Source organism: Prionailurus bengalensis, chromosome B3, assembly GCF_016509475.1.
Source record: "Prionailurus bengalensis isolate Pbe53 chromosome B3, Fcat_Pben_1.1_paternal_pri, whole genome shotgun sequence".
Taxonomy (NCBI): domain Eukaryota; kingdom Metazoa; phylum Chordata; class Mammalia; order Carnivora; family Felidae; genus Prionailurus; species Prionailurus bengalensis.
The window spans coordinates 67752598-67776371 of record NC_057355.1 but is presented as its reverse complement, the minus strand read 5'-3'; the positions used below and the strand labels follow the sequence as shown (position 1 = coordinate 67776371).

The window sequence follows — 23774 nt, the reverse complement described above, 5'->3', positions numbered from 1 at the left end:
CTTTTTCTTATCTAATTGTTCTGTTTAGGGCTTTTAGTACTGTGTTGAATAGAAATGGTGAGAAAGGAATCCTTGCCTTGTTCCTAATCTTAGAGGGAAAGTTTGTTTTTTTACCTTTGAGAATAATGATAGCTATGGGCTTTCATTTATGGTTTTTATTCTGTTGAGGTAATTTCCTTATAATTTTAGTTTGCTGAGTGTTTCCATCATGAAAGTGTGTTGAATTGTGTCAAATGCTTTTGCTCTATCAATTGAGATAGGTAGTTACTGCCCTTTACTAAAGTGATATATTGTTTGATTTTCATATCCTGAACCATCTTCATATTAAATGAATAAATCTCACTTGGTCTTGGTATATAACAGTTTTAATGTATTGTTGAGTTTAGTTTGCTTATATTTTGTTGAGGATTTTTGTGTCAACATTCATCAGGGATATTGGACTGTACTTTTCTTGTATTATCTTTGCCTGATTTGGTATCAGGGTAATACCAGCTTCATCAAATGAGTTTGAAAGTATTCCGTCCTCTTCACTTTCTTGGAAGAGTTTAAGAATTACTGTTAATTCTTCTTTAAAAGTTTCATAGAATTTTTCAGTGAAGTCATCTGGTTCTGGGTTTTTCTTTGTTGGGAAGTTTTGATTACTAATTTCATCTCCCTACTAGTAACAGTTATTCTCAGATTTAAAATTCTTCATGATTTAGTCTTGGTAGGTTGTATATTTCTAGAGCTTTATCCATTTCTTGTAGGTTATCCAATTTGTTGGCATATAATTGTTATAGTAGTAGTCTCTTATCCTGAGTCTCTTATCTCTTACTACTATCCTCTTATAGTAGTAGTCGGCTGTTTATTTCTGTTACACCAATTGCAATGTTTCCTCTATTATATTTTATTTTTGTTGAGTCTTCTACTTTTCTTACTCTAGCTAAAGTTTGTCAATTTTGTTGATATTTAAAAAAAACTGTTTCATTTTTTTCCTATTGTTTATTCTTTCTTTTATTCCTGTTTTAATCTTTATTATTTCCTTTCCTCTGCTAGCTTTCTATTTAGTGTGTTCTTTTTCTAGTTCCCTGAAATGTAAAGTTACATTGTAGATCTGAGATCTTTGCTTTTTTTTTTAATTTTTAAGAATTTTATTTATTTTGAGAGAGAGAGAAAGCACAAGTGGGGAGGGACAGAGAGAGTGTGATAGAGAGAGAATCCCAAGCAGGCTCTGCACTGTCAGCGTGGAAACTGATGCAGGGCTTGAACCCACAAACTATGAGATCCTGACCTGAGCCAAAGTTAGTTGCTTAACTGACTGAGCCACCTAGGAGTCACCCCCCTGCCCCCACACCTTGCTTTTGTTTTTAATGTATGTGTTCACTGCTATAAATTTACCTTTTGGTGCTGCTTTTGCTGTATCTCATAAGTTTTGGTATTTTTTTTCCTTTTTTTCTTTTAGAGAGATAGTGCTGAGGAGTGGGGAGGGGCAGAGGGAGAATCTTAAGCAGGCTCCACTCTCAGCATGGAGCTCAGTGTGGGGCTTGATCCCATGACCCTGGGATCATGACCTGACTTGAAATCAAGAGTTGGATGCTCAACAGACTAGCCACCCAGGTGCCCCTGTTATTATTTTTTTTCTTAAGATATTTTCTAATTTTTTATGACTTTTTTCTTTGACCTATTGATTGTTCATATATTTTTTTTAATGTTTATTTATTTTTGAGAGAGAGAGAGAGAGAGAGACAGAGTACGAGCAGGGAAAGGGCAGAGAGAGGGACACACAGAATCCAAAGCAGCTCCAGGCTCTTGATGTGGCAGCACAGAGTCTGATATGGGGCTTGAACCCACGGATGGAGAGATCATGACCTGAGCCAAAGTCGGCTGCTTAACCAACTGAGCCACCCAGGCACCCCAAGAATGTATTTTTAAATTTTAGTAGCTTTGTAAATTTTCCATTTTCCTTTTGCTATTGACTTCTAGCTTCATTTCATTGTAATTGGAAAAGATACTTGATAGGATTTAAATCTTAAATTTGTTAAGATTTGTTTTGTGGCCTCACAAGTGATCTATCCTGTAGAATGTTTCTTGTGTGCTTAAGAAGAATGTATATACTGCTATTATTGGGTGGAGTGCTGTTTTTATGTCCATTAGGTCCAATTAGTCTATACTATTGTTCAAGTCCTCTGTTTCTTTACTGATCTTTGAATTGGTTGATCTATATATTATTGAAGAAGAAATATCAAAATCTTTAGTATTATTGTGTCAATATTTGCTGTGTATATTTGGGTGCTCTGCTGTTAGGTGCATATTTATTTATTGTTACACCTTCCTTGCGAATTGACTTTTTTTTAATCATCATAATGTCCTTGTCTCTTGTGACAATTTTTAACTTGAAGTCTATTTATCTGATATATGTATGGCAACTCTTGCTCTGTTTTGATTACCATTTTCATGGAATATCTTTTTCTATCCTTTCACGTCCAGTTTATGTATGTCCTTATGTCTAAAATGTGTCTCCTATAGATAGCATATAGTATAGCTTATTTTTTTAATCCATTCAGCCACTCTGTCTTTGATTGAAGGAGTTTAAGTTATTTACATTTAAAGTAATTACTGATAGAGTAGAATTTACTACTGTCATTTTGTTCATTGTTTTCTTCATGTCCTGTAGTTATTTTGTCATTCCTCTCTTGCAGCTGTCCTTGGTGTGTTTTACAGGTTTGTTTTTTGTTTGTTTGTTTGTTTTGTTAGTGGTATGCTTTGATTGCTTTCTTACTTTCTTTTCTGCATTTTCCATAGGTATTTTCTTTGTGGTTACTATGGGAATTACAGGAAACAGATATCTTACAGTTATAATAATCTATTCAAACTAATAATATCAGTCATATAAAAAACTCTACTCCTTTACATTCTTCCTCTCCCATTTTATATTACCAATGTCACAAATTACATCTTCATATATTTTGTATTCTTATTTTTAAATTTGTATTTGTAAAATTCTATATCAGAATTAAAAGTAGTTTACATGACACCATCATAGTAGTACAGGTTTCTGTATGTATATTCACCTTTGCCAGAAAGCTCCACATTTTCCATATGCTTTAGTGTTACTGTCTAGTGTCCTTTTGTTTCTTTTTCCTTTTCAACATAAAGAACTCACTTTAGCAATACTTGTAAGACAGGCATGTTTAGCAGTTGATGGACTCCCTCAGCTTTTGTTTATCCGGGAAGGTCTTTATCTTTCCTTCAACTTTTCTGAATGTTTAAAATTTTCTTTAATAAAATGTTGGGATAAAACAAAAGTCAAGTTAAGAAAATTTCAAAGAAAAACTAAGAAAATTTATTATTAGCAGGTTCACACCAAAGGATGCTAAAGGATGTTAAGACCTTAACATGAATGTTATTATCTGGAATTATATTTGCCTATTCCTTGAGGAAACAAATTGCAGTGAAGTGGACAAACCATAAATGTACCATCAATGAATTTTGACAAATGCCATTACTGTCATCCTGGAAGTGCCCTTGCTTTTATGTCTAAAGGATATTTTTGCTGGGTACAGAATTCTAGGATGACAGTTATTTTCATCTAGTATTACAAAAGATATGATTCCATTGTTTGGGTTTCTCCTTTTTTTCTTTTTTTCTGTTTAAAAGCTAGATTTTATTCTAATAGTCTGAGAGTAGCCTGTTTTGAAGACACTTTAACTGTTTTTAATTTCTTTGGATTTGTTTTTAGCAATTTCATCAGCATATGCCTATAGAATTCTATTTTATTCAGCTTGGGTTTCATTAAGACCTCTTGAATCTGTACCTTGGTGTGTTTCATCAACTTTGGAAAGTTCTCAGTCATTATCTTTTGAAATATTGAATCTTTCCCATTATCCCTCTCCTTTCTTTCTGACACCAGTTATATGTATTCTAGACCACTTCATTGTTTCTACTTCTCCTAACCTCTAATGTGTGCTTTCTATCTTTGTTTTTCTACATGCTTCATTCTTAATATTTTCTTTTCACCTATTTTCCAATTCACTGAATCACTCTTTGGCTATACCTATAGATGTTTCACAAGACCCTCTCCCCTTCCCGACCTTAACCCAAACAGTCATAGCTCACCACCACTATCTGCCATATGACCAAAAGTTCTGGTCTTATTGCTCTGAATCTGGGTTTAAATCTGTCACCATGGAAGCCCAGGATTCTCAGACTATGCTTATTCCATAAAATTGAATCCCCATTTCTTTGGGCAGTGAGGCAACTTTCTCACCATTTTCTTTAGTTTATATATTTATTTGTCTCACTCCATAGGATCCATAGGCTATCCATAGGATAAAAGCTTCAGGAAAGAAATGATTTTTGGGTGTCAGTTCACTATTGCATCCCTACTATATGAACAGTGCTAGGTATATAGATGTAAACAGTCAATAAATATGTGTTAAACAAACGAACAGTATTCCACTTTTCTTTTATTTCTTTTAATACTTTCCCCACTTCTCGTTTATAAGAAATCAACAAAGTGAAACTTTATAAAAAACATCAGAAACTTTATTTTAAAAATAACAACAACAAGCCACATAGGAGAGCATAACAACTAAACACTAGGAAATAATATATAGTCAACTAGAGTTTAAAAGCAGAGAAGAAAATTGATTGGTTATTTTATATTACCTTCCCCCAAACTGATAGGTCCACCATGGATTCTGGAATGAAAAACACTCTTCCGCTGTCCAATTTGATTCTTGACTTGTCGACACAGTGGTATATTATTGCTAGTATTGAAATTCATGCATTTGGGACAGAAATGAGTCAACTAGCTCTCTAAATTTGAGTGAATCTGATGCTTGATTACTCTGCTCCAATGACCTTTTGTAGCAGTAGTGACTTACTGGTACCCAAAGCCAAAATCTCTCTGAATCTCAAGTTATGTCATTGAAGTTTATAGAATTAGGTGTTAAAGCTTCTGAAATGCCTTGTTTCCCCTTACCAAATCATTTTCCTCCTCTTTCGCTTGAGGACAAAGATGCGGAGGTAGGAAAGATGGGGTAGGAAAGCTGTACTGAACCAAATATTGGTGAATATAAATCATCATTTATCTTCCTTCTTCTTTTGTCCCTTCTGTAAGGAAATATTTTTGAGGTGGCATAGAACAGTGGCAGCATACCTCTATGGATAGGATCTTCCAGTTTATACACGTTGCTATGAGTGGTGAGAGCAAATTTTCATGCATAACAAACTCAAGAGGCCTTCCATCTGAATGCTTTCAGTCTCTTTTATACATATACTTTTCCCCGGCAATCTCTAAGTAGACTTTAGTATAGGATCAACTAGATTTCAACCCACATTGTGGGTACCATTTTCACTTGAGTTCTATGGAAAGTTTTAAAGGACACTAATATGTCTCTTTCTACTTAGACTACTAAAATGTTGCAGAATCACATTTAAATATTTAGCACTAAAACTCACTACACCATCTCCACCCCGCCCCTTGAAGTTAATTTTCTTAATCAAATACTTAAAGTGTACAAGTATATGCTCATAATAAGATGTCACCAATTACAGATATGTAAGTATTAAGCTTTTCTATTTTCTCTCTTCATGCCCCTTTCCCCCAAAGAAACCAATATTACCACTCTGGTTATTATATGCCCATCCATATTCTCCTCATTCAAATATAAATAAATATATAAGCTCCTTGCCACCACCAATATTTTTCAGAAAAACAGGATCAAATCCTACACATCACTCTAGATGGACTAGAAATCTGTCCGGTAATCATGATTCCCAGAATAACTTCATTTTGAAGTTAGAATTAAAATTACTCTGTAAGTTGTCCTTATTTATAGTGAATTCCATAGGGGCCTAAGAAATTTTTTAAACAGACTAGGTCTCCATAGGTATTTGTTAGATTGAAGCAAAAAATAAAAGCAAGGAGATAGCTTAATGTTATAAAGTTTTTCAAGATATTTGATGACCGTTTGAAATAAAGCAAAATAAAGTGAAAGAGCCAAGAATGGACTATGAGACTATGGTATATTTAAAAGTTATAACTTCCACGAATGTGGGCTTTTACAATTATGTAAAATATATAATTGTCCCATGAGATTATTTCAAAAATCAAAATTAGGTACTAAGTAATAGTAGAGTCCATTAATAAAACTGGGCCTAATTTTCTGTGAACTTGTTTCTTTAAATATGCAGTGGCTTTGCCAACAATTAATTTGAAATATTATTTCCCATAAAGCTGTTTGGAAAATCTAAAACAACTATATAAGGAAGAAAAAGCTTGTAATGGTGCAAAGTAAAAGTCTTGATTCTTCTGTTAAAGGTTATGCATTTTAATATGATCTTTTGGCTGATTTATGTAAAGCTTTGTATTTTTCATTTTCTCAAGGCTGCCACTGTAGTGATGTATGGTACATTTTAGCATCAAGTTTGCCATAAGCAATAAAGCCTGGGCCCCAAAGAAATTTTAATATATTTCCCCATTTTTTAACCTGGAGCTTTCCATTATTCAGTTATTTTGTTTAAGATCCCCTGTTTAGTTGATATAAGTTTTATATTCACATAAATAACTTCACAATTTTAACTTACAGATAAAATTTAAATAGATTAATTATTTGATAGAGAAGTTTAAGGGTCATCATATGTAAAGTGAAAATCTTAGTGATAATTTAAATTTTACACTGACAATCTGTCTAAAGGTTGTATTTTTATATTCTAGTCTGTTTGGAGCATTTTTTTTCTCTAACAACAAGATAAAAGAAAAATAAACAAGAAATTGACTTTCATTAAATGGTATGCAACAGGAAAAGGAAGCACATGTCTATAAAATTCTGTAAGAAGAAAAAATGAAGAAAATAACAATTATAAATTCAAAGATCTTATTCCAGAACTAATAGTTGTTACAGAGAGTATAAAGATAAAAAGGGAATAGTCCTCAAGAAATTTATGACCTAGTGTTAATAACAAGTGCTTAAACATTATAAGATATAGCTGATTATTTGTCACAAGAAAGGAAGAAACGAAGTGTTAGGACAGTTCATCAGGTGGGGCCATGAATGTTTGAGCTCAAGCTCAATCTGCCATGAATATCATGGGTAGGATATAAACAGTTAAAGTGAAGAAGAAAGGAAGACAAATAAGATAGGAAAAGCAAAGGCAAGAGAGGAGAGAAGCATAAGGCACAGTAAGAGAGTATCCATCTAATGACTCCATACTACTGGAGTAAAGGATACACGTAGGGGGGTCCTGAGAGCAAGACTGAGAAAGGACGTTATGGTTAACATGTTGGACAGTCTTCAATTCGTGGCTAAATATCTTTTTTACTTAGAAAAATGTAGCTGTATTACACATTTTTGTGCACAGAAACAAAATTTAGGAAGAAAAATCAAGATGGCAGTGGGACAGAATTTGGGGATAATGAAAGCAAGGAGTCCACTTAAGGAAGCTTTATGTTCTCCAAGAGTTTAGGCAAGATACTACTTTCACTAGAGAGATGGGCATGGAGATGGAATGGTGTAAAAGATAAATTAGACTAGCATGTAAAGGACTAGATAACCAACTTAATATCACGGTAAAAGAGAGAGAGCTGTAAGAAATGATGCCAGTATTCTTTTCCTGAGTTATTAGGGGGGAAACAGTTGTGTTAAATAATAAAAATAAGGAGAAAGTACATTTAGAGAGGACAATGAGTTCAAGGTTTGTACACAATGAACTTGACAAATACTGAATACAGTCACATCGAGCAGCCAGTCAGAAATAAGGATCTTTAAGGAGAAAGAGTAGTTATCAGCAGAAAGATCAGAAAAAGAGTGACTTGAGAATCATCTGCATAAAGCTGAAAAGTAGACTGTGGGAGAAGATGAAATCCCAGAGACAGAAAATATGAAAAAATAAAAAAAAATGTAGCCATAAAAGGAACTTGGGAGTATATACTTGTTGAAGGTAAGAAGCAGAGAAACTACTGAAGGAAACAGAAGAAATCTTGAGCGAGTACAAGTCTGAATGGTATAGGGACATGTAACCATTATAGGGGAATTTTTCAAGGAGGTGGTGGCCAATATTATCAAGGAACAGGATTAATTAAAGATTATGAAGACTGAGAAAAGACCAAGAGCACTTCATCAAAGTAACTGAGGTCAAGCTAGATTGCAAATGTTATAGAGTGAATGGAAATTAAAAGAATTTAGGGAACAGATATAGATTTTCAGAGTGGTATTCAAGGTACTACATTCTAGATCTATTATTTGGGGTGGAGGTTTAATTAATTTACTCTGAATTTATAATAGCAATGTGATTTTGATAAAACATGTGAGAAAGTATCTATATTTTTGCCCTCTAGCATTTATTTACCTTCCTTTTGGAAATCATACTTCGTTTTCCCTCTAGAATCCCCTTCTCTACTACTTGGGTGAGTTCAGGAGTAAAGCTGGTGACTAAAACAATGTGATAACACCACACATCTATTAGAATGGCAAAAGTCCAAAATATCGACAACACTAAATGCTGATGAGGATGCTGAGCAACAAGAATTCTCATTCATTGCTGGTGGGAATATAAAGTCATGTAGCCACACTGGATGACAGTTTGGTAGTTTCTTATAAAAACTAAACACAGCCTTAACCATATGATCCAGCAATCACACTCCTTGGTATTTACCCAAGGGAGTTGAGAACAAAAACTGGCACGTAGACATTTACAGCAGATTTACTCATAATTGCCAAAATTCAGAAGCAACAAAGATGTCCTTTGGTAGGTGAATGATAAGTAAACTGTGCTACATCCAGACAACGGACTGTTACTCAGCACTTAAAAACTAACGAAAAGACATGGAGGAAGCTTAAATGCATATTCCTAGGTGAAAAAAGCCAAACTGAAAAGACTACATATTGTATGACTACAACTATATGACATTCTGGAAAAGATAAAACTATAGAGACAGTGACAAGATTAGTAGTTACCAGGGGTTAAAGGGAAAGCAAGGATGAACAGGCAGAGCACTGAGGATTTCTGGGGCAGTGACACTATTTTGTATGATACTATAATAGTGGATACATGTCATTATACGTTTGTTCAAATCCATAGAATGTACATCATTAAGAGTAAACCATAATATAAAGTATATACTTTGGGTGATAATGATGTGTCAGTGTGAGTTACATTGTTACATTGACTGTAACAAATGTACCACTCTGATGCCTGATGTTGATAGTGGGAAAGGCTGCGCATGAGTGGGAACTCTGTTCCAGATACTCAATTTTGCTGTGAACCAAAAACTGTTGTAAAAAATTAAGTCTGTTCAAAGTAAACTCGTCTAATGTCAGCAAAGATAATACCCAAAAATTACGTTAACAATTTGGCTATTATAGATAATGCTGCTATAAACACTAGGGTGCATATATCCCTTTGAATTAGTATTTTTGTATTCTTTGGGTAAATGCCTACTAGTGCAAGCTGGATCATAGGGTAGAGGCATAGGGTGGTGCTATCTTTAAGTTTTTAAGGAACCTCCATAGTGTTTTCCAGAGTGGCCATGCCAGTTTGCATTCCCATCAACAGTTTAAGCGGGTTCCCCATTTTCTGCATCCTTCCCAACACCTGATGTTTCTTGTGCTAATTTTAGTCATTCTGATAAGTATGAGGTGGTTATCTCATTGTGGTTTTGATTTGTATTTCCCTGACGATAAGTGATGTTGAGCATTTTTTCATGTGTCTATTGGCTATCTGTATGTCTTCTTTGGAAAAAATGTATATTCATGTCTTCAGCCCATTTTCTACTTAGATTATTCATTTCCGGGGTGTTGAGTTTTGTAAGTTCTTTATAGATTTTGGATACTAACCTTTTATCACATATGTCATCTGCAAATATCTTCTCCCATTATGTAGTCTGTCTTTTTAGTTTTGTTCGTTGTTTCCTTTGCTGTGTAGAAGCTTTTTATTTTGATGAAGTCCAGTAGTTTATTTTTGCTTTTGTTTCCCTTGCCTCAGGAGATATATCTAGAAAGAAGTTGCTAGAGCCGATGTCAAAGAGGTTACTGCCTGTGCTTTCTTGTCTAGGATTTTTATGGTTTCAGGTCTCACATTTAGGTCTTTAATCTGTTTTGAATTCATTTTTGTGTATGGTGTAAGAAAGCGGTCCAGTTTAATTCCTGTGAAAGTTGCTGTCCAGTTTTCCCAACACCATTTGTTGAAGAGACTTTTTCCTTTTGGATACAAAAATTGTGTTTTTTAATGTTACAAAATCACCAGTAAGAGTTAATGATATTCTTCCTGATTGTCCAATAATGTTGATAAAATGAATACTGTATCAAAACAAAAATGACAAATCATGTTGGTGACACCCAGTAGAATAAACTTGATTGGCAAAATAAAGTGATTGCCTTTTCATCCTGATTTTCAAATGCTCTGCATCATTATATAATTGGAGGAGATGAGAGCAGGGAAGAGAGAAAGGGGAAAATAAACCAGCGTGATGAAAGCAAAGAAATGTTACAGAAATGAGAGCTGAAGATGAAATAAAGGGGAAAAAGGGCACACATCAGACAGAGGTCATGGACAGGACATGGTAACAAAAGTCATAGAAAGTGAGTCCTGAAGAAATTGCCAAAGAATGAACAAGGCTTTCACATTTCCCCAACTAATCAATGTTTCTATTAGAATAAAAAAATGTAAAGAAAGAGCTGGAGATAGTAATTGAGAAAATACTATGTAATTTTTTCCATAAATGGCAGTTTAGTAAGCAATGCCCAAAAATGCTTTTTAAGAATTATGTATATAATTAGATGTTCTGTAGTTGTCAGGCAATGGGGACACCTAAAAAAAAGAAGAAGGAAAACTCACCATATTTATTCATATTTATCCCACCTTAAAGAAATCACATTCTTTTTTTCAAGAGGGCAAATGGACTGTGAAAACCAATGAAATACTAAAACAATAAGTGAATAAGGAGCTATTTAGGTAAAGCCGAACACACAATGAGTGATGTCTAAACAAGCATTCGGTGGTTTTTATTTTCTGTGCATTGCACGTGGCAGCAATAGTAGCAGAGAACCAGAAGGTAAGAGGTTCCTTTCATTGGATATGAAGGAGGTTTGGATAGTATGACTTCATTTTCTTGAGGATTAACAGCTTTTAGGGAAAAGATCACCAGTAATCATCTAGCTTAATTCAGTGACTTACTTTCAATCCTGTCAACCCCAATTTTTCTGGACACTAGTAATTATTTTCTCCCTTTGGAAACTCATTCTAAGATTTCTGGAGTTACCATTCTTTTCCTTCCTTTGCCAATCCTCATTAAACCCTTTTGATTCTTCAGATTCCCTGTCATATATATAACTTGGGTGTGCCTCAAGACTTGGTGACAGAACATGAAAGATGCAGAAAACTTTTTCTGATCCTTTACATCCCAAGGAATGGACCTTAAAATTTTTGTTTTTATGTTTACTCATTTTTGAAAGACAGAGAGAGACAGAGCACAAACAGGGTTGGGGCGGAGAGAGAGGGGGACACAGAATATGAAGCAGGTTCCAGGCTCTGAGCTGTCAGCCCAGAGCCCGACGTGGGGCTCGAACTCACAAACCGCGAGATCATGACCTGAACCGAAGTCGGACGCCCAACCGACTGAGCCACCAAGCTCCTCTCAAGGAATGGACCTTTTAGTCAAAGGATGCAATCCAGATCTTTACCTATTCCAAATACATCTTTAAATTGACATTCTGCTGTATCTTGACAATCAAGGTATTTAAAATAAAACCCTTTATCACACTTCTGCCTCACTTTCCATGTTTCACTTGTACTTCTGTTCTCGTGGGTAGTTTTGGAAAATCTGTTTCTTTTTTTCCTCCACTCTTTTTTTAAAAAAAAATTTTTAATGTTTTATTTATTTTGAGAGAAAGAACGAGAGAGTGAGGGAGCACAAGTTGGGGAGGGGCAGAGAGAGAGGGAGACAGAATCTGAAACAGGCTCCAGGCTCTGAGTTGTCAGCACACAGTCTGACGCAGGGCTCGAACTCACTGACTGTGAGATCATGACCTGAGCCGAAGTCAGACGCTTAACCGACTGAGCCACCCAGGCACCCCCTTTTCCTCCAATCTTAAACTTCATGTAATGAAGCTCCAATTCTTCCTCAAACCTTTCCTCTCAGGCATATGTACAATAAACTAATTTTTATTTTACTAGATGATTTAATATTTGATTATATAATATCCTGTCCTCTCACTACTTCATGTATATAGGATTCCCTTTTGAAGTGAATTGCAAACTCTTCGGAAATGTAATTTATTTTGCATCATACAGAGTTCTCAAAACTATAAACATTTGCAAAGTTCTTCACTAAGGATATGAAAAAAAAACACTAATGCTTTTTTTTAAACCTTTTAGCTATCGTTATAGAATTATATATACAGAGCCAGTGCATGTATCTCAACTTTCTATTGAAATCACTGTTGAGTCTGAATCTTAGATTTACTTGCCTTGTCCTCCAAGTGCAATTCCAAAAAGCGTAGATAAGCAACAGGTGCAAATGCATCAGCTGAATGTATGACCACTTCTGATGCATCCCTAAAACACAAAAATTTTATAATGCATTTACTTACTACATAAATTATGGCAAATTGTTCTCTGATAGTGTCTAGAAGATACCAAAAATCCCCCTTTTGTGTTTATTTCCACTGGTGAACAATATGTAATGATTAACTACATATTAATAGTCCAATTTTTAATTGGGAAAAGGATCGGGGAAACGAAATTTCCAGGAAAAAGTAACGAAGCTTTTTGTCTTCATAACGACACACAGTTCAACTTTCAGGTTCACTCAAAGCTCTCTGAGCACTTTTGAGACTTAAAATTCCTATTCAATTTCATTTTCACAAATTTGCTTGGTAGGGGCTAACCATTAAACAATAGCGCTTTATCTTCATTATTCCTTTCATTTTCAAGAGGTAATTCATTCAGTGTTTCACACAAAATCTCAATTATCCTTCACAAAAGCAGTGCTGGTGATGGTTTTAAGCTCTAGGTGAACTCTTCACACTGCAATATCGTTGCTATTAAAATTGATTGTCTGACATAGTAATTACCACATTCAGGTAAAATGATATGAACTGCTTGCTGGCACCATATGGATACATGTAAATTAACTCAACTTTTATCAAAGATACCCTGTAAAGCACATATGAATAACTAAGATGTGTGAAGTTCTAATAACTAATTATTTTTATTGTTGTTTATTAAGGAAGCAATAGTGTTTTGCATTTCAACCGAAATTTTAAAAATAGAAATTCCCCCATATCTCTTTAATGCCTTGGGAGCTAGTTCCATTGTTTACATTACTACATTGTTAGCATTTTAACCTTTGTAGGATAGCAAGATAAATTGTTACTTTATTTGACTTTGCCACTAATGTAAGTTATTTTTGAGTCAACTTTCGTAATGTAAAGTTATTTAATGGCAATAAAAGGAACCTCAAAATACTTGGCTCCAAAATATTAAATTTTCATGGACAAAATCTGTTTACTTTCCCCTTTGAAAGATCAGAGATAGAAAAAAAAATGTTTGATGATTAAAAAAGTCAACTACCATTCATGAACTTCTAATATCAAATATGCCTCTTGTTAGTGCTTAGGAAAAATAACATTAAAAAAGGCTTCTGTGACATTACAAGGAAAGCAACTTCTAGTATAAAAGAAACAGAATTATTAAAGAGTCAGGATCTTGACAGAAAGGTATAACTGCCTTCACAGGCTACATCAACCAAAAGGTGTCTCAGGTATAATGAGGAGGAGGAGCAAGACAAAGTAAAGAGGGCCTCACGATTTCTCCCACGTGCCCCTCTGGCTTGTTAGCCCTAATCCTATTTCTCCTACTTACTCCAGAGTTGCTTGTTCTGATCCTATCTTGGCTCAGCAATCAGATTCCGATTCCAGTTCCTATGTACAGTCTCACTCTTACATTAAATTTCAATCTCCCTGTTCCTGATCTCAGCCATGGATATGGACCCTGAGCCTTGATTATGCCTCATCTAGGCAGCTTGGTCTTGATATTCTTGACAATGGAGTACACCAAAACTCTAATTAACCCAGAACCAAAGCTACGTCAGCAGAACGGGTGTCAGCAACTCCCTTGTCATGCCAGTATTCTCCACTAGAAACAGAAGTTTGAGGGGCGCCTGGGTGGCTCAGTCGGTTGGGCATCCGACTTTGGCTCAGGTCATGATCTCACGGTTCATGGGTTCAAGCCCCGCGTCGGCCTCTGTGCTGACAGCTCAGAGCCTGGAGCCTCCTTCGAATTCTGTGTCTCCCTCTCTCTCTGCCCCTCCCCCGCTCAAGCTCTGTCTCTGTGTCTCTCAAAAGTAAATAAACATTAAAAATTTTTTTTTTAAAAGAGACAGAAGGTTGACAGCAAATAGCTCATTTAATAAATGTAATTACTGCATTCTGAATAAAGATCGTTATTCAGAGAAAACACAGATATTCTAAGCGCTAAATAAAGAAGAATATGATTTTTATGGATTCTATTAAACCCATAATCTCTAATTGACTAACATCAATTCATTCACTTATACAATAAGCCAGCCACTTATACAACTAGATCTCAAATGTACAGTGTTTAATGCTACCATTGCTCTTCTTTACCCTTTGGGAATATCCTCAGAGTTACCCAGGAAATTAAGACCAACTGTGCCACAGCAAAAATGTTTTCCAGTTGGCTACTTTCCTGTCCTTTCCCTATTAATACAGAGAGTCTGGGCACTATCTCTTATACAAGTGGGGCTTCTCTGCAGCCAAGGGGGCTAGCCCATGTTCCCTTTCACTGTGGCATTAGACTTACCCCTATTTACAACTTCAAAAGGATAGGTGAGTCAGGCCAGGCTCCCAAGGTGTGAGGTCAGGCCCTATCCCCTCACTTCGAAACAAAAAACCCTGACATTATCTCTTGAGACACAGCCATGGTCTTTGTTCCTACCCTTCTTCTAAAAAGACAACTGTAAACAGATACTCTCTGTGGATTCACACTTATCCTCATAGACATGTCCAGTATCATTTCTGCAAAGCCTTCCCTAGTTTTCTCCTTTATGTGATTCAGTAATGTGTTCACAGACTTTTCATTGCACATCTACTACATTATAATTACGTGTTTGTATGCTTGTCTTCCTTCGTAGAGAGGGAACAGATTTTGATCACCTTTGTCTGACTGACCCCCACCCGACCTCTCTTGGCTCAGTACAGAGTACATTGTCTGGTATTTATCAGACATTTGCTGAATAAATGACTGTATAGTGAAACTTTCTTAAGTATCTTCACACACACTATTGAGCTCTCACAAACCCACACTAATTTTTCAGTTACCTATCTTCACATGAATACATACTTTTTCATGTGCATGCTGTATGTATACATGTGTGCGTATACACCAATAATAGCATATAGGATCTCTAGCATAATAAAGATAATACTTAATAGGTCTAAAAATTTAAATATGAGGAAAATAGTTCATAAATTTAAGTAAATTCCCAGATTATACAGGATAGACGTCAGAAGGTAGATAAGTGCTTGATTCATCCTTATTGCTAAATGTCACATTATGATGCTCTGTGCTGAATTATGCCTTGAGTGGGTAGAAAATAGGAGTAGGTGGGGAAAATGAGTACAAAGTATTTTCACCATGAAGTTTAGTTCTCCCTCTCTCCCTCCTTCTTTCCTTCACATTCTTCCTTCCATCTGTTCACCCATCCACCCATCCATGCATGCATCCATCCCATGTGTAGCAACTTTACATTAGCAGTATAGTAATACCAATACTAATAATTCAAATGGAAAGATGGAGTTGTATCAAATACTGACATTTACAAAATATGTTCATTGACAGAAGAAAATCACTTCCATTAAAACAACATTAAGAGTTCAGTTTTTATGTCCGATACACACAGATATATATTTCAAAGTAAGAAGTAATAAGTAGGCTCTTTATTTGAGGATCTACAATTGTCTTGCAATTATCCTCCTTTGTTAAAGGTTAGGCTATAATTCTTTTCCTCAAGGCCTTTCCAGAAACAAACAAACAAAACACCCACCTTTATATTCTGAACTAAAAATCTGTATCTAGAAGTGAGTAATCACATTCTAATTGACATGAAAAGTGAATTGTGAAATGTTCTAGTTAGTAAGTTTTAAAATTACTTCCAGACAAAGACTGCTATATGACTTTCCCGTAAGATTTAAAAAATGTTAATTGAGGCAAAATGTATATTATAATAAACTTCCAAAACCACCTCAATTTCTCTAAATTACTTCATTATACAAAGAGGATTCAATGTGTTTTTGAAAAAAAAATCCCTAATAATAATCAAATCATTTTGCAAGTAAAAGTTTATTTTTTCTCCCCTTAGAGGTGGTCTTCTTCTCATCAAAAAAAAAATATATATATAAATTGATTTAGACATTTGAAATGAGCTTCCTAATAATCAATTAGTTTTATGCCAACTGTGGCAGGCCACTATTAAATCAAATAGAACAGGATAAATTGTTAAATTTGTCCAAGGAATGAATTCAAAGTTACAAGATCCAGATTTGTTTGTTTGTTTGTTTATTTATTTATTTTTGAGAGACAGGGAGAGACAGAGCACAAGTGGGGGAGGGGAAGAGAGAGAATAAGACACAGAATCTGAAGCAGACTCTGGGCTCTGAGCTGTCAGCAGAGCCCGACATGGGGCTCGAACTCACAAACTATGAGATCACTACCTGAGTCAAAGTCGGACGCTTAACTGACTGAGCCACCCAGGTGCCCCTACAAGATCCAGTATTATTAATGGTCAATTGTTAACAAACAGTTACAAGAACTACACTTTTAATTGTATCTCTAAGTCAAATAACTTTAATTTGTCTAACCTGTTATGTTAGGACTTTGGTATGGGTGATTTTCCCACCTCTCCTGTTGCAGGAAGAACTCCTACAGGGCAGGGCAGTAGCTTGCAGAGCTCTGCTCACACAATTCATCTCAATAAATGATTATTCAATTGAACTGAACAGCTCATTTCGGCACTAGAGGGTTCTTTTTTTTTTTTTTTAAAACTAGGGGGTTCCATACCTCCCCTGACATCCCTCTCTACGATAGCATGACTAATTTCCCTCATGCTATTGTCTTGGTCAGGCTCAGGTTTCTGGGCCTACAAATGATGTCTACAAAAGATTCAGTGTTTAGGGCTAAAGCACTATAATAAACAGACCTTCTGGTTATGTAGTGTAAAGCAGTACATCTCTTAGAATTCTAAGTTGTTCATAAAGATTTCTAAGACCTCAAGTTGTCAAGTAAACGGGAAAAGTTTGCTTCTTTGGCATTTTTCTCTTACTGTGCTTTGTTTTGTTTTGTTTTTACTAATTTAGTTAGACTCATATTAATAAGCAAATATATTGCAAGTTTCCCATTATACTGTAATTCAACCTAGCATGCAAATACTCTTCTTGAAAAACCAGATAGTATAGAGTAAGACCTAATGTACACTTCATTCAGGAATCATACCTGAATGAAGAAATATCTCCTACCTATGAACTTATGACTTTTATCCGTTATCATCTTGTATCTTAATTGTGTACAGATGTATCCTCCAGCTAATCTTCAAAGGCAGGACCTATCTTTTATTTTAGTGTTTATTTATTTATTTTGAGAGAGAGAGAGAGAGAGGCAGAGCAAAGCATGAGCAGGGGAGGGACAGAGAGAGGAGAATCCTAAGCAGGCTCCACACCTGGTGTGGAGCCCGACATCAGACTCCATCTTATGACAGTGAGATCATGACCTGAGCCAAATCAAGAGTTGGACACTTAACCTGCTGAGCCCCTAGGTGCCCCGCCATCTCTGAACAACAGTGATGTGCAGTAGAATGCTTTAGACATAATAGGTACTTGATAAATATTTGCCAAATAAACTATTCTGTTGGTGGTTATTAAAGGAAAAAAGTTAGAAGAACATGAAAGAAGAGTGGATGATTATTACATATATGATAATGAAAGTGTCCTGGCCATGTTTCACTAGATAAACGTATCTGTTTAGAAAATTCACCTAGAGTTGTCTTAATTTTCTTAGCTCACTCCTCTGTTCATTATTAATATGTACCAAAAAACCCATCCCTTAGTGGTGAACATGTTGAAGCTGTTCCTCAATACAGGATTCTAATCTTTCATCAGATGAGGCTTCTGAAATCAAGCATAATTCTGCCAATCTTTTCCAAGAATGAGAGCTTAGGAAAAGCAGATAAAGTGTTCTTTTAGCATAGGAGAAGAGTGACATAATTTAGAGTATGGATAACAATGTAACAAACTGAACAACAACAACAAAAAAAACAAAGTTCTTGTTTTTCACTAAACTAATTTTAACAATCTTATGCTCACCATAAATAGAATTCATTTAAAAAAAGTTTATATGTAAAAATAACCCCCCAAAATGAAAGAGAAATGTTTAGCATTACTATTCCAAGTTGCTAAAAGCCAAGAAAAAGGAAAAAGAGGATGGAGTTAATGGAACCCACAGGCTACTGATGTGGCAGTTTATCAAATGTAGCTGTAATGAAAGATAAATAATACAGGCAATTCACACTTCATGAAAGGATAAAAGTGTCAGTGTGTAGGTACCAGTTTTACTGCAGGGCATAATCAGCAAGTAAACGAAAGTGCAATGTCTAAAAAGTTTATAGCCTTCTATGAAGGCCTCGTCTTGTCAGGTATTGATTTAGGTATTCAGACGATTTCACTGGTATTAAACAAATTGAGTGTTTGTGAACTTGGAGGACATGTTCTATTTCTCCCAACAAAAGTTGCCTCGAGCTTAATGTTAAGTTGCTTCCATCACTTGAATTTAAGGAAAGTGAAGAAAATGCTGAAATGGTATCTTACACAATTATTTTCTTCTTAAATAGAGGGCAATCCAAAGTGAACGTTTCATACTCTCCACCTTCTCCACAAACATGGACTCCATACTTCTTAGAAAGCTAAAAAGAGGAAAACAACAACAACAACAACAACAACAACAACAAAACTTAAAATTAGATAGCAAAAATTGTCACTTAATAGCATTTTTCCCTAAAAAAAATACATGCAAGAAACTTTAATTCCAAAATACATCACAAGCTACAGGAAAATAACTTTATATTTCTACTTGAAACATATGTTTAAAGCCATCTGAAAAATGTTATCATAAAGCATAGGAATGTTAGTAATCCCCAAATCCTTGTAAAAAGATGTAAAGGACCAACATTTTATGTATAATGAGAAAACTTAGAGATCATTATAAATGTCAGGAATGACACCAGCTTTAGATTCAAAGAAGGCTAAAGAGGAAAGGTACTGAGTCATTAGATAGTAAATGAGAATATATGCAGCCAAACTGTGCTTGCTTCTTGTCCTTTGACCTATATGTGAATGGGGAAAAATAGGTCGTGTTTAGGCCATTTTTCCGAGACACAGAGAAAGCAATCTAAGGCCTTTCCTGTGGCCTGTGAACAGAAAGGAGTCACAGACATGGTTATTATGCTTGAGGCTATTTTTTGTGAAGTTCCAAGGGTACCAAGAACTAGTGATGTTCCAAAGCTGTAGACAAGCCTTAGGAAGGTCTAACTCCAAGAAATGTTGGGATAGATAGCTTATCATGTTGTCTAATTAATTCTGAAATTAAAAATCAAACAAGCAAGCAAAGAAATAAACAACCTGTGATTTGCATTAAATATAAGCTGTATTATTTAAATAATCCTGATACCAACAGTAAATTAATCTCCCATTGGGCTGGTATATGACTGGAATTGATGCTGGGGAACACAGCTCACTGGCTGTGTCAGAGAATCTTCCTGCTCTTGTGTAGACGCTTTCTGACTGTGATTCCATCCCCTTTGTTCTGAATTTCATAGCTTTCCCTGCTTGTAGCCTCCCCTAGTCCAGAGTCCTTACTGCCCAAAGGAAGAGTGACTCCATTGATGTCACTATTACTGCCAGTGCTGGGACTATGGCCTAAGTCTTCAGTTTTATCTGAATAGTTATGTATTTATTTCTTTGATTATTTTTGTGGTTGTGCTATAATTCTGAATCCATTACATTTCAAGTCTTGACTATGTGCCCTTAGGGATTCAAGGCATGGGTTTGTGAGAATTCTGTTCTCTCCAAGGATCAGCAGTAATGTGAATGACACCGTAAAGCCAAACAGTAAGAAAAGGAGGGAAAGAAAACTGGGTGGCATTTGCTATACGAGCTCACAAGAGCAAAGCAGAAATTTTCACCATGTTGAATCATGAACTAGAGTATCAGCAAGGCAGAATTATGGCAGTGGCCCTTTTGGGAGCAGAAAACAAAAACAGCTTACTTTACCATATTAAGTCAAATTACATTAATATCTGCTTTGCAATAAAAATGTAGAAACAAAAATGGGATATGGGTTTCAGCAATGTCTCCTCGTTCTACCAGCTAGGGCCTGTCCTCTTTTTGGCTTATCTCCCTTTCAATGGTCTTCTCATTCCAGCACCTTTCCACCAAGTGAACCTTCAAATCTCACTTTTATGGTCAGTCTTTTAATGTGAGAGTATACATTACCAATTATTAGCTTCCTTTAATTGGAAAATGCTTTATCCAAGCTTTGCATACTTTCTATAATCTACCAGCAAAGAATAGCTGGATTTTTAAATTAAAGTTGGCATTGCTGTTATCCTACTGAAGTAGTTCTATTAGTCTCTAGTAAAAATAATGTAAGTAGCTATGTGAAACCAACATATTATCATTATAAAAAGACTGCCAGCACTAGGAAATCTAAAATTTGGATGTATCCAGTGATATTTTCATTTCACATACAATATTTCCATAATATTCATGTAATCACTTCTTCAACTAGTATCTATTGAAAAATGATTATTAGGCAGGTCATGCTAGATGAGGAAGATCCAAAAGTAAATTAAGACAATATCCCTGGTGTTTTGAAGCTTATCAAATATCCTACACCCTATATTTCAACACCACAAGATAATGAAACAGTGATGTTTCTTCTATTACTAAACATACACAATCTCTTCTCCCTTTCTATTATTGATTCATCAGCATGAACACAGATTCTAAGTCAAGAAGTCTGAATAAAGAGCTCACTGGTTTTTATAGCTGATGAACCAAGAAGTAGTCTTGAATATGAATGCTTAGGATGTCTTTTGCAGCCATTCTAAACTCTACTAGCTTCAAGCTCTAATAGACATGAGTCCTCAGAGAAAAATCCAACTGTATCGGCTTACTTTTAGCCAGCTCCAAGGCCCTTTGACGTTGTGAGGGAACTTTCTTAAGAAGCAAAGCCTATGCTAGTCAACCACTCTCTGTAATGAATCTCCTGCGAAGACACAGCATTCTATTAGAAATCAATATCCTTGCAGCACCAAAGCATGATGTATGCCTGTTATAGAAAGGGTCAGTTTAGGAAAGTGGAGAATCCAGATGTGCCCATTCCAGAGACATGTTTGTGATACACAATATTCACTTCACTCTTCTAAAACCCGTTAAGTCTGTGTTACTAATATACTGTTCACAGAAAACTGCAGCTTAATAAAGTTGCAATATATCTTTAACATGTCTCAAGTCCATGTCTGGTTTCAACTCAAAATTGCCATTATTGCATGCTAGCACTTAATCATTCCAAATACAGTTTTGCAATTCTCTTTGATAAGTTTTTCTATCAATCTTACTGTCACTGAAAATGCTAAATAGGTAGCAGTATTTTTAAAGTTTAGTTTCTCACTAAATTATCATGATTTTTTCTGTAATTTAAGTACATAAAATAGCAATCTATATTGAAAAATAAAAAAATAATTTTTTTTCATATTTCTTCACTAAGGGCTAATATTTATTAATGATTAAACTATATTTAACAATTTCAGTTAGTATGTAAAAAGTGGAAAAGACAGTTGTTTTCACCATAACAGCAAAAATATGTCAGATAGGTTACAAAATCATGTTTTTTTTGTTTTATATAGAGAGAGCTAAGGATGCAAAAAAGTCTGGATGAACTAAATTCCAGGTTGGGGTGGACCTTTCCTAGGCGAGTGAAGATGCATGGCCGCTTTCCTAATGGCATAACGGCATACTTCCACAGAGAGACTTCAATCAGCGTGTGTAGAAAACAGTCAAACACATGACCATCTGTGGACTTCTGCAATGGCTTATTAGAGTCCTGGGGAGACCCAGGAGTCAGTATAGCCTGCCAATTCTTTCCCAAAGGCTTTAACCAACTGCACATAGTGGCTACACGCAGAAGGCTGGGGCCAGGACAGAAGAGAAGAGAGAGAGGGATTCCTTTGGGAACATCTACTCATCAAGTCTTTTCTATTGAGCTTTCACTGTACCAAAGGCTGGGGATAGAGCAGGAAAACTAAGAGATTTTTTCCCAAGGCTTGGAAGGCCAGGAAGAAGTCAAGGAGGGGCTCAGAGCACTAAGGCTGTGAAAAGGCATGAAACACTGGTGGCAGGACAGTAAATCAGGGGGAGAGGACAGAAGGGAGGAAGGAAGAGAAGGAGGGAGGAGAGGGGATTGGAGGGAGGGAAGGGTAGAGAGAGAGAGAGAGAGAGAGAGAGAAATCTAGACTCACTGGGAGCATAGACCACAAGCTCTGATAAATGAAGAGCCCTGATCCTACTCTTGAAGCATTTGAAAAAAGTAGTAAACTGAAATAAAATGCAACTCAGATCAGACCCAGCTCAATTGGAGATTAAACAGAATAAACACCCCAGACTAGCTGTCAGACAGAGGAAGGGGTGTGGTTTGGGGAGGGACGGTATTACTTTAGTCTCCACTCTTCTTTTTTATTCAGTATCTACCACAAAATATGTAAAAAAAATTTTGAGATGTCAAAAAGTGAAAACTGTGACTTATAATCAATAGAAAAACAAACAAACAAAAACGGAAACAGACCCAACATTAACCACATACTGGACTCAGTAGGCAAAGACTATAACATAACTATTGTAAACATGTTAAAGAATTTAGTGGAGAAGATAGGCAAAATTCATGACCAGAGAATAGTTTCACCAAAGATGGAAATCAAGGATAGACAGATCTAGGTTCATATACTGGCTCCAACACTTACTAGGCATAGAACCTAGGATGAATTGCTTAACTTCTCTGAATTTCCATTTTCCTAGTAATACCTACTCTTATAAGTGTGTTGTCACTGCTAAAACAGATGACACATACAAGAGCTCTTAAGTGCATAGTAAGCACTCTCAATATATGCTATTTTTTCTCTATTAGGTTAATTTGCCCTTCCCTTGGGCCTTCTGCTCTTTTATCTATACACTCCCTTTTTGAGGATCATGACCACTATTCTATTACTTCTATGCAAATGGCTCGCAAAGCAAAAACCCTAGTCACTGATCTCTCTCCCATATATTAGGCCCCTGTCAAAATTCTTTTTTTAAATGTTTATTTATTTTTGAAAGGGAGGGAGGGAAGGAGGGAGGGAAGTAGAAAGAGAGAGAGAGAGAGAGAGAGAGAGAGAGAGAGAACACGAACAAGCGGGGGAGGGGCAGAGTGAGAGGGAGACAGAGGATCAGAGGTGGGCTAAAGTGATGGCAGTAGAGAGCCTGATGTGGCGCTTGGACTCATGAACCTTGAGATCATGACCTGAGCCAAAGTCAGACGCTTACCTGACTGAGCCACCCAAGCACCCCTCAAAATTCTTACTGTTTTACTTGGGAGCCTTGTTGTTCTAAATTTAACATGAATAAAGCAATGTTCTTGATTTTTTCTCAAAACGTTCTCTCCCTGCTCAATTCCCTATTTCTGTAATGGCT

At 35.8% G+C, this 23774-nt stretch overlaps 1 protein-coding gene across 2 annotated transcripts in view; it reads right to left on the bottom strand.

Moving 5' to 3' along the window:
* Positions 1-23774, bottom strand: part of DPH6 (diphthamine biosynthesis 6) — a 214199-nt gene that overhangs the window by 30759 nt on the left and 159666 nt on the right. The window contains exons 7-9 of one of the 2 annotated variants that reach the window (XM_043555712.1): positions 18861-18955; positions 12450-12537; positions 4507-10791 (exon numbers count right to left, since the gene is read on the bottom strand). In XM_043555712.1, the coding sequence (XP_043411647.1) occupies positions 10738-10791; positions 12450-12537; positions 18861-18955 (237 nt within the window). In that variant the 3' untranslated portion in view covers positions 4507-10737. Of the gene's footprint in view, positions 1-4506; positions 10792-12449; positions 12538-18860; positions 18956-23774 lie in introns of those variants that run through there. The other variant, XR_006293322.1, reaches the window with a different exon arrangement.